Source organism: Octodon degus, unplaced genomic scaffold (assembly GCF_000260255.1).
Source record: "Octodon degus isolate 3935 unplaced genomic scaffold, OctDeg1.0 scaffold00013, whole genome shotgun sequence".
Taxonomy (NCBI): Eukaryota; Metazoa; Chordata; class Mammalia; order Rodentia; family Octodontidae; genus Octodon; species Octodon degus.
In genome coordinates this window covers 20,852,413-20,864,713 of record NW_004524589.1, presented here as the reverse complement: position 1 = coordinate 20,864,713, position 12,301 = coordinate 20,852,413, and the positions used below count along the sequence as shown (strand labels likewise).

Sequence of the window (12,301 nt, the reverse complement as noted above, 5' to 3'; positions counted from 1 at the left end):
AGTGTGCTGGCCATTGGAGGGCCAGGGTGGGTGGCACAGCTCCTGCACTCAAGCAATTTATGTGCCACCTGGGGCTTATATATTAGAGAAAGAAAGAGAGAGATTCTTCATTCTGGCAGTATACTTTTTAAAGCAAAGATTAGAAAATTTTAAGTTGGTTCTTTTCTTCCCTGATAATTAAAAATGGAATCTAGTAACAAAAGCATTCTTTCACTTATTCAGCAAACATTTTTATAGATACTGTATCACATACTATGCACTGTCTTAAGCCTGGAAGTAATGGAAGTAAAATAAATAAACTTTTTTTTCTCATGCTAGAAATGGTCAAGTAGATATCAAGAATAAGTGAAGATTAAGAACACACTATGAAGTAGAAACAAGCATTGTGAAACACCAGTGAACTTGAACTGTTAGTTTTATTTCTTTTTTCCCATAATTTTATTGAAAAACAAATAGCAATGAGACAGTTTCAAATCAAATTGGTAGGACAGTTGAACTGCTAGTTTTATTTCTCTAGAATTCTGTTCACTCAGAACCGTGGGGCTTGGGATTTTCTGTTTTTGCTTCTGTTTTCTGGTATGGGAGTTTTAACCCAGGGCCTTTGCACTGAACTATGCCTCACTCTTTTTTTAATCTTTTCATTTTGAAAGAGTGTCTCACTATATCGCTAAGCTGCCCATGTGGGGATGGAGTTCAATGTGAGGGCCTTTCCATTCAGTGCCTTCCAGAACAAAAGAGAAAGGCAGAGCAAGAAAATATTTTCAGTATCATTTACTTCTATATAAGGACATTAGACTTGCTCTAATCCTGGGTTCTACTCTCCTCTCATCTACCAAGAAGGCAAAAATCAAACAAGGTAGTAAAATAAGGACCAAATGTCAAAAAACTTGGGAAATTTTGTCCATTACTATAACAAAAGAGTACACCAATGAACCAATTTTAGAATCGATCATTACTATACTTCATCTTTTTTAATGGGCACAAAAAGTATTTCATAACAGGAATTAAATGCATTTAAAAGAATTTGGGGTATGTGGTGGGAGTAAACTACTGTTCATTAAATTCCAAAGAGTATAAAGCCCAAGGACACTAAATTTCTCATAATTTCTAATAGCTATTGAAGTGAAAGTCCTTTAGTTACCCAGTGAGCCACTTTGCTTTCTGTTGGTGAAGGTAAAGAAACACCCCTGAACACAGAGGGTGGCGTCTCCAGTAGATTAGAAGCTCAGTGGATGGTTGCTGAAATTGAATATTTCAGGATTCTTTATGCAGAATACAGTTCAATAAATTGCCTACTAAATAAATAATCTCTCAAACAACTATGACTGTGGCTCTTTGATAATGAGACCTAGAGATTAGCAGAAGAAAAGAGCTTCTCATTCAAATATGGGATTTCCAGTACTATCCAAATTCTCTCACAGAAAATTCCACAGCCTAAGAACTGGAAGGAAGGGAGACCCATGTAATCTGCCAGGTGAGCTGCACGTGGACTAATGTGGCTTTCTCACCTACCATCCCATGAACAGCTTCCTAAAGAGCTTCTCACTTCCGGCTATGCCTTTCAAACCCAATCCCCGCAGTCTCCAGGCTGAATTTGCAAAATGGAATTCTCTGATTTCCTCACATTTTGTTTCAAGTTCTTCAGCAAACCCTAAGAAGCAAAGTCTAAGTATCTTAATAGAGCATAGTAAGCTCCCCTAATCTGGTTCTGATTGCCTGTCCAACAATTTTTTGTTATCGTTTAGGTTTTTGATTTGGCTTTGTTTTTGGAGAGTTTTGTTTGTAGTCTCTGTTTTTTATTTGTTTCTGGTGGGACAAGAGAACAGGTCTTTATTTTTCAGTCAAGTTTCAGCCACACAGAGCTGTCTCAGGAAGCCACCACTCCTCATCTTGTCACACTAAGCCAATGTGCATGGAAGACCTCTTCCCTTCCTCCTCTTCCTCTTCCTCTTCCTCTTCCTCAAACACTACTTTCTGGCTCTAATATCTCTGCTAGCAAGCATAAGGCATGGCTGTTTTCCTTAGAGATTCCCCCTTTCTGACTCTCACAACTGATCTGACTATTTTAATGCTGTCTTTCCAAGTTATTTTATTATCATGTGCCCCCTTACTAATCCTCAGCACCTTTGTGTCTTGCTCATTTTGGTGGTCCTTATCAGATGGTAGGTGCGCAAGAGATTTTGAATGAACCAATGAATTAATGCCAATGGATATACATGAGGGAAAGATGCAGCAGACAGTTAACGTCATTAGCCTAAAGAAGCCCTTCGTGTTTATCCCCATCAGTCACTTAAGGGAGATTTATGAATGGAAAGAAAGGCATATTTTAGCCCAGAAAGACATTTAACTCAGAACTTCATAAGTGAGAAAAGAAAAGTAGAAAAATGAAAAGGCTACCATTTTCCCCTAAACTATCCATAAAAAAAGCCCCCAACAGATAATACAAGTTCTCAACCCTACCACTACTTCTACCAAGTTCTTAATGACAGACAGAAATCCATCCTTGAGATTCTACAAGTTCAGATAACCTTGACTTCATTTTTAATTTCTACAAACAAAGTTTTTTATACATCACTTCACCAGTTAAATGACCTGATCCTCTCATTCATATAAACACATCTCTAATAGCAAAATCCATATTCATATGCCCCATGTTTATACTACTTCTTCCCTTCATTTTTGAACAACTCTAGAGATGTCTTCTTAAGAAGTAAAGGATGTATTATGGCTCCTCTACATAAATCATATTCCTTAAATTCAAGTGTTGGTCATAATTCATGCTCTGTTCTCAATATTAAAATGACATGATTTCACACTTGTACCACTAATGGGTGTGCACTTAGCTTATACCTCCACTATGCCCATTTCCTGGAGAGCTTCCAAAGAATCTAATTACAAACATTCCTTCACTTAATGATGGGGTTCTAGCCCAATAAACTCATGTTAAGTTGTAAATATCGTAAGTCAAAAGTGCATTCAGGGGCCGGGAAGATGGCTCAGTGGACTAAGCTCTTTCCTGGCAAGAGCAAGATCCTGAGTTCCATCCCCTATTCCAAAAAAAAAAAAAAAAAAAAAAGTGCATTCAACACCCCTGCATTCCTCTACTTTCTGTTGCTAGGAAGAATTACTGTACCTGAAACACACAACTTAAAGGAGGAAATTGGTTTTGGTGCATATTTCTTTGCTAGCTCCAAGATAGATAGTGGAGCTCCAAGATAGTTTGGTGGAGCTGCATGGCAGAGGAAATGGCTCAGGGCTGCAGGAAACAAAGTGGGAGGAAGGGGCTTAGCCCAAGGCAGCGCCTTCTAGGACATACCCCAATGATGCCTTCTTTCAACCGAACCCCACACCACAACAGCACATTCAGCTACAAGCTCAGCAATAATCCACCAGTGAGTGCCAGGTCCCAGTGATCCACTCACCTTCCAAAAGCCCCACCTCCGAACACACGCAACTTAGGGTGCTTACTTTAGATCTAAACCATTGCACCCACTATCCTACCAAACATCATAGTTCAACCACACAGGTCACTTAACAGTAACAGTTGCATAAGAGAATATTTTACCAAATATCACTAGCCTAAGATCAGAATTAAAAACTCAAAGGATGGTTTCTACTCAATGCACATTGTTTTTTTATTGTCATAAAACTGAAAAATTGTGGGTTGGACAATCATAACTCAGGGACTAACGGAACTTGCATGATCCCTAAAAAAATTAAAGGGACCTTCTGGTCATTTCTCTCTTGGCATCTGTCCATACAGTAAAAGCTAGACTCAGAAACACATATGTATATAAGTAAAAATATCTTCAACACAGCCTTCTATGGAGTAGAAAAATGAACCCTGTTGTATTAGTCATTGCTGGACAAAATACTCAACACCCAAAACTTAAAGATTTAATTTGGCTCATATTTTAAGGGGATTCAGCTCATGGTCTACTAGTTTTGGTGCACATTTCTTTGCTAGCTCCAAGACAAACAGCTTGGTGGAGCTGCGTGGCAGAGGCAATGGCACTCTGCTCAGGGCAGCAGGAAACAGTGGGAGGAAAGGGTGGAAGGGCATGGTAGAACAAGATGCTTGGTCATGATGGCTGGCCAGCAGACAAGGGAAATAGTGTCAAAGCAGAAGAGGCAAGGGATCAAACAGCACTCAAGGTCATGCTTCCATGCCCTACCCAGACACACCCAGAAGTGTGACCCCCAACCCCACCCCCGGGGCAGATAATAAGCCAATCAGATTGATACAGTCAAGCTGAACTGTCACACCTGTAGACTTCAGTGCCTACCAATAAAACACTGGTAAAATAAATGACAGCACACCTAGACAATGGCATACCATGCAGACCATGTAGCTATCAAGCAATCAAATACAATGGTGTAGATCGCTGTAACATGTTCATATATTGACAAAGTTCCCAGACATGTACTTATGCAATGACAAGAGGCTAAGGTACAAAATAGGTATAATTCCTACTGAATAGAAAAGAAAGGTAGGAAATGTGACAGTACATATTTTTATATGTATAGGTCTCTGTAAAGATATACCTGTTTCCCTAGGGGAAACTAGCGGCTAGAACACAGAGATTCATTTTTTATCAGAAATATTCTTACATTGCTTAAATTTTTCACCGTATATATTAAATTTTCAAAACATACATCACTTGAGGCTGTCGATGCAGCTCAGCAGTGGCACTGCCTCGCATGCATGTGATCCCCAGCACTGCAAATAATAACTAGCCATATATGTTTATACATACAAAACAAAAGCTATCCAGAGGAAGTACAGGCAACAAGACAAAAAAGAGGAAGGGCGCAGCCTGGCTTACTGTGCCCACCCAGCTTCCAGCTTCCTAAGCCTTAACCAGCAGACCCAGGTTCTCTAATTTCCCAGTCTACACCCTCCTTAAAGACAAGAACTTCAAAAATTGGAGCCCATACAGGAAAGAGCTCCTGTGCCCAACGTGTGTGTCTTTTTTCAACATTCATGAGAGCCTTATCTTCATGTGTTGTACTTTTAATTAAGGCATATTTTACAACTTCTATTGCCTTGCTTGTAAGATGCCATTTCTAGTCTCCATGCACCCAACAACGGTATAATCTGCAAAGACTGAGGCTTGTGGAGGGCTTTCCTTCAACAGTGAGTACCAAACTGCCTGCGTGTTTGTTATGGTTCGTCTAGTTGTCCCCCCCAAAGCCTCACCTAAGTTATGGACAGATGGGGCTGGAGGAGCAAGGAGTGCTTTGAGGGGCAGGACCAGAGGGCCAGGGCTGGGCCTGAGGGGTGGGGCCAGAGAGGTGCACACCTTTAAACTGGCTGGCCTGTGCTTTCTCAGAGGTGTGGAGTCACCCTGGTCATGGCAGCACCCCAGCCTCTCCTCCAGTGTCTTGAAACCTCCAGTAACTGTGAGCTAAATAAACCTTTTCTTCCCTCATTTTGAGTGTTGGCTATTTGTCCCAGCAATGAGAGAACAGTAGTTAAGACAGTGTTCTTGACAATAAGCTCTGGAGAAAGCACCAGTTCATGCCTGGCCCAGTCACCCAATTATTCAGGAGATCTGATAGCATAATGCTCATCATTGCTCCCACAACCGTTTGGAAAGCAATAGTTTAGTATTCAGAGCCCCTTACATGAAATTTAACTAGTGTTTGCTTAGATCCATACCAAGAAGCCAAGAGGAATGATTAAAGAGTGAATGGTTTATTCTTTAGTGTTTAATACAATACATAACAAGTCACACAATCAATGGTTCATTACTTCACAAACAGACAGGAAAACAGCATTGACTATTTTCGGTTATACAGGGAAAACAAGAATCTCCAGAGCATTTAGGGGACTGAAGAAATTGTCAAAATCCAGGCATCTTTGAAAAGACTTCATCAGTATTTTTTTAAAAGAGAGAGAGATTTTTTTTTCTTTTTGGCTGTTAGAAAAGTCAGATTTGAATTTTTCCCCTCTCCCCTTTTGAGAAAACGGCTCAGTGATATGTATTAATTAACATATAAAATCTTCAACACGTTCAGAATCCCACAGAGATTTGCGAGAATCTTATTGTATTTATAAAATGAGTTTTTGAGATGCCTGGAAAATTTTAAACAACATATAAATTACATTTTCAAAATTCAATCCATGAAGAATGCTTTTACCTTTTGTCATTAAGTTACTAATGGTGTTTGAGGGTTATAGTGAATTTTCATCATTTGTATTCAGTACTATTAGGAAAATTCACCTCCCTATAAATTCACAAAGACAGCTGTATAATTGTTTACATTATAATTAATGTCTGCATACCTTAAAACACATTTAGAATTTAAAAACTAGCTTGGAAAAAGTTACAAAATGCAGAAGTAATAAGAATTCTTGGTCAACTTCTTTCCACACAAGATTATTCTCTAGTAGAGATCTGGTTGAATTTCTTCCATCTAAATCCTCAAGTATTAGTACAGAATCTAAATTCTCAATTAATATTTTTAGATTCTTATTGTCCAAAATTCTGACAAAGAAAAGTTAACTTTAACATAACTTGCTTCTAGTTATAAGAAAACCTATTTCGGGTACTAAAGATACTGGTAGTAAGGATACTATATTTTATTTCTTTCTTGAGACAGACTTGGGTCATCTAAAAAGATTAATTCAGGTTTTATATGACATATTAAAGAAGAAACAGGAACTACAAACAAAGGATAGACGCTGATAGGTTTATAATTTTAAAAATTCAGCAATTTTTTAAACAAGTCAGTTGTGTACAGTATTTGCAATTTGGACTATAAACAGAAGTCTTCAGGAATTCAATCCCTCCAATCAATATTTTTCTAAATGTCTGCATTGTAATTTATCATTTTGCAGATAGGATTACAAAATTATGTAAGTTTCGAATTTACCTTAGTTTGAACAGTAAAAAAAAAATATCAAAGCTTCACCTTACATGGCTTTAATGTAATAATAACACTCCATGGAAAATTCCAATAAAAATTAGAATGTGTTATGAGCACTGGCAGTTGCCCATTTTATTTGAATACATTATTCATTTCCTCAAAGGAATATATATATATATATATATCTTAAACTGGTATAACAGAGAAGACAAGTTTGGTGAGTTATCACTTTGCTAGCAATCCAAAATCCAAGTAAGAAACATAGGAATAAAAACAGTATTAAAACTGGAAAAAAATTAAATCTCAGATCTTTAAGGAAATTTCTACAGCATGGTATTTGAAAAACTAGAGTGAATATGGTTCACACTCTACATATATTAAAAAGCAATGTGTCAAACACTTGATGCAAAAACATAAAATACGGTACCTGTTTTTTTTTTTAACCATCACCATCACCAATTCCTTTCAAATCTCGTTTGATTATACTTATGCACACCAAATACTAACTAGAGCAACATATGTGACTGCTTGCCTCTCTGAGCCAGATTACTACAGTCATAATTACCTGAACAGTTTACAACAGTCTCCCAGGTAATCTGAATGATATCTTTCCAGGCTTATTCACATGGACACTGGGTACCCTATTTCAAATCAAGGGTGAAGACCAACACTCCAGGTCACTTGGTAAACCCTAAGGTCTCCTCCTATACTCCAGAGCACATGGAGAAAAAGAGTTCTCGAGTCTAGTTTAGTTATACTACCTACTCAACATAAAATGAGTTGCGCACTCAGTCTTTACTACTGAACACAGAAAGTTTTCATGCACTGCCTATCCTCAGAGGACCTGGAGACTCTCAGAAAAAGAGGCGGGTCTCCTGGCCCTGACAATACACTCCCAATCTACATAATGTAGGAAACTCAGGAGCTGGGTCAAGGTGGGGCACCTAAGACGTATAGGACAGGGCAGCCATTCAAATCAAAGTTTTACAAGGTAAAACTTGTAAGAGTTGAATGGCAAAGACAAAACTTTAGCACTTGCCTCTAGCAGTTGAGCAGACCTGACCAGAACCAGGTTTACTGCCTTGTGCCATCTGTCAACATTTCTGATCAGTTCTAAAGTTGATAGCAATCCTGTGCTTTTTTATTGAGCTATCTAACAAAGATGTCATAGGGCTGGAGAAATATCTGTGATACACAATGGCCCAGTGAGTGACAGACTTCAACCATTTCAAACCTGATACAAAGTTTGGATGGATTAGTCAGAGAAAACCAACATATAGCCAAACACAACTTCCTAGGTTTCTGCTAAAATTAGCCTTTGTATATAATGCTAACTTTTCTAAAATATGAAGCTAGAACTTAAACCTTTCTATTTCCAAATTAAAATGAATTAGTGGATTAAAAACACTGGTACCTTGGTTTTAAGTAGACAGTTAATGAACATATGATAAGTATTCAACTAATACCCCAGCCAAAAAAAAAAAAAAAAAGTATGGCACAAACCAAACTCAGCTTACAATTATGTATTTCTTTCTGGCCATAAGAACACAAAAACATAAGAAACTCAGCAAAACATGTTGCTTTAGTTATATACACCATTTGATGCAAGTTACTGGGGACAAATATAGGAAATTTTATAGCATTAGTAAATGAATTAAAAAACTAAATAATTCTTGTAAAATGTTCATATATGGTATATACAGATTGAATCACATGTGTCTACGAATAAAACTGTTTCAATTTGTAACATCTGTCATGAACACAGTAAGCTACAGTACAAGATTCATTTTCTGAAAGAAAAAATAGTACTAATTTAAACGCTGAAAACAACTCTTATAAAATCTTTAAAAACATTTCAGAGAAGATGCTGAAACAAACAAAAAGGCTTCTCCATCATCACACACTACCCAAAGGGTGCCTCTCTGCATGAGAAGGATTTGTATCCCTCTGAAGGTGTATAGAAGAAATACACTGGGAATTTATTCCACATGAGAGTAAAGGCATAAGGTAACCAGGCCTCCTGTTGCTGTTGCATTTAGCTCAAACACCACTGTATTGCTCAGCTTACCTTTCAGTGTTTATTTGCCCTCGTTTAAAAAATATTCCTTTTTAGAGCTATCTTCAGATGGGCAGCCCTCAGTGCTTATATTTTTCTGCACCTTTGTGACTTGAAAAGATTCAACATTACTTTCAAACAAACTGCATGAAAGTAACCACATATTTCAGGTTTGCCCAGCAGTCAACATTAGCTGGGATTGGAGAAAATTAAGATTTTTTTAATAAGAAACCTTAAGTCTAAGTAACCAAAACCAAACATTTTGCCCAAGTACATAATTTTTTAGATCAGGATTCATAATCATACAACAGAAGTTCCAAAAAGTAAAAAATAAAACCTACTGGGTAACTCTTTGGTTAGGTTATGCAAGTACTGACAACTAAGTTTAGGGCTCAAAACAGTTCAATAATCTACCAAGTAAGAGTAGGGCTGTTACCAACCTAGATAAAATGCTTTGCAAGATTGCGCTTACTGCTTGGTAATTTTTAAACGTGCACATACTCAAAAGGATAGTACAAACCTTCAACTTCCAGATAATGAGTATGTCTGCTCCTCCCTTCCCACCCTTCCTCCCCTCCTTCCTCCCTCCCACCCCACCCCACCCCACTTCCTAGATCTAAGGGTTGCATGGTCCTACTGCCCACAACGTGCACTACTCCCCAGCTGCATTTAGTCACTGGCAGTTGACTCCCGGACTCCCCATAGCGCTCGCCCACTTAGGAGGCCACCAGTGCCCTTTCTGCTTGCCCAGTAGGGCTGCCCTATCATACCATGGAGCCCAGGGCTTCCGGCAGGATCCTGAGAAAGGGCGCCCCCGCAGGCAGGAGGTTCTCTTTCCACCAGTTTAAACCACAGATGAAGACCTATTGTGTGTGCAAAACATCCAGTCCTTCACTGTACTAGTCTTCAACCTCCAACTCATCAAAACTTTATCGTTTAGTCACTGAACTGCCTCTGTGGGGCACTTAATTCCACTATCGCAAGCTTCCATCCATTTTTAAAAAATTACTTTTAAAGAGATTGCAATGATCTAGAAACAAAACAAAAACAAAACAAAACAAAAACACCCACGATCCCAGACAGTGTTATTCATATCAGTTCTAGCTCTTGAAACGCAAATGAGTCAAAAGGGCTGAGATTTCAGGGCATCTTCCACACACTGGGCACCGTCCAATTCGATCATTCCCAGGAACTTGCTGACTTTGTGGCCACGCTGCCCCACTAGATCCATACTGAAGTACAATCTGAGGGAGGGGTACTTTGAGGCCAGAAGTTAAGGAAAGATGGGGTGGAGACTAGGCCTGTGGGATCTCAGTTAGCCGAGTCAGGAGAGCCAAGCCCAGAGGATTTATGGTTGCAGATTCTGAGTGGAGGCTGACAGGTCTGGACAAGCTACAGGATGGGACAGAAGGAACCAGGGAGCAGAGGGCAGGAGGGGACAGCTATCATTATCCCCCTCCCCCCTCCCAGCAAGGACGAGAGGAAGTGGGCGCTGAAGTCTCCAGGGTCTAGGGCGCTCACTCCCTGCAGAAGACGTACTCCGTGTAGCTGGTCCAGATCTTGTCCTCGCTCTGGTCGGTGCTACTGGCAAAGGCGCAGGTGCCTGTGGAGCTGCACGCCACCATGTGGAAGCCCGACTCCGACAGCTTGTCAAAGGCCTGCTCCAGGAAGTTAAACTTGAGGTAATAGCGCGAGGTGTAGCGCTCTGGGGGCCTGTCGGGGTCCCGGCTCTCGTTCAGGGTGTCCCCGAACACTTCCTTGGCCAGCGACGTCTTGCCGCACACCGTGATGCGCGCCACCCGCCGGAACTTGGCGTCCGCCTGCGCGTCCCGCCCGATAGTGTAGGAGCCGCGATAGCCGATGGTGATGTAGCCGGAACGCCGGCTCCCGTCCAGCGACTGCGACGGGGTGAGCAGCGGGCCCGCTGCGCCCCCTGACGGGCTGCGGCTAGCCAGCTCCAGCGTGGGCGACGGCGCCCCGGCCGAGGCGCCTTCCTGCTGCTCAGGCTCCGCGTAGCCAAGCGGCTGCAGCTCGTCGCCCAGCGAGCCCTCCTTGTGCACCCCGTGCCGAGAGTGCGGCGGCCCGGGGCCCGGCTGCTGGGGCGCCCCGAGGCGGCGCACGAGCTCGGGCAGCTCGAAGTACTCGGCCTCGCGCTGCAGCCGGCTGCGCTCGGGGAAGTAGTCTGGCAGGACGAGCTGCAAGTCCCGCAGGTAATCCAGGATGTAGCGGAAGAGGAAGCCGTCCCGGTCCAGAAAGAAGCGGCCTTTACTGTCCCGGGCCAGCTCCTGCGGCTGCTGCTGCGTGAACATGCGCCAGAGCAACGAGTCAGGCACAGACACCACCGTGCAGCGCCGGGTCACATACACCTGGCCCCCCACGTTGAGCTCCACGATGTCGGGGAAAAGCGCCGGCTCCGCAGAGGAGGACGAGGAGCCGCTGCCACCCCCGCCGCCACCCCCGTTGGGTAATCCGCGCGTGCTGTCCGCCAGGGCCATGGCAGCGAGAGCCCGCCCGCCCGGGCCAGCGGCAGGGACCGGAGCCGCGCTCGGAAGCCGCAGCCGCCTCTCCGGGACGCTCGCTCAGCCCTGCACCCCGGCCGCCGCCGAGAGCTGCGCGGTACGAGCGCGCCGCCGTGCGCCCCGAGAGCTCCGCGGCGCCGCGCGCTCCAGGCGAGTGCAGGGTCCCGGCCAGCGCGCGGCTTAAGTAGAGCCGCCCGCCCGGCGCCGCGGCGCGCAGGAGGAGGCGTGGGCGGCTGCGGGCGGAGCGGCAGAGCCTCGCCCCCCGGGAGGGGGAGGGGAGCGCGGGGAAGCGCTTGGCGTCCTCGGGGCGGACGCAGTGCTCCTGGCTCCACCCCGATCGCGCACCAGGGACCCCCGACTCCCTCCACGCCCCGCGCTCCCCTCCTGTCCCGCCCAACTTTCTCCCTCTGCCGGAGTGTACCAGACCTGGCAGACTGCTTGGCGTTCTCTAGAGCTGCGGTCGCGGCGTCCCCTGCCCTGCCAACCCGGGACGCTGGAGGGAGACGTGAACTTTCTGGCGTTCCCCGCCTGGCCAGTGGAAATTGCGTGACTAACTCGGGCCGGCTACTAAGGAACTCGATGCTTCAAACCGTGCAGCAGTGGTGCCGCAGTGGGTCCTCCTGCCACTAGAATACGCGCTTCCCTGGAATTTCTCAAGAGAGGAAAAAATAAAAAAGCCGGAGAGACAGAGTGGCCAGCTCAGCCTGGAAGCAGCCAGAGTTTACTCATCTTGCTGCCATACAGGTTAGAAAAATCCCTAGAAACAGAAGAACAACCTCAGATCTAGCCATAGGACACTTTCTCAGAATTTTTCTGGGTCGAGCATCAAACTCATTGCTTGGGAGGCTTCAAA

The 12,301-nt window shown here is 43.3% G+C and overlaps 1 protein-coding gene across 1 annotated transcript; it reads right to left on the bottom strand.

Moving 5' to 3' along the window:
• Positions 1-9,533: 9,533 nt before the first annotated feature.
• On the bottom strand, positions 9,534-12,094 carry Kctd12 (potassium channel tetramerization domain containing 12). The gene has a single exon (XM_004626282.3). It carries the CDS (start codon positions 11,422-11,424, stop codon positions 10,447-10,449), a length of 978 nt encoding a protein of 325 aa, XP_004626339.1. The 5' UTR covers positions 11,425-12,094; the 3' UTR covers positions 9,534-10,446.
• Positions 12,095-12,301: the final 207 nt, after the last annotated feature.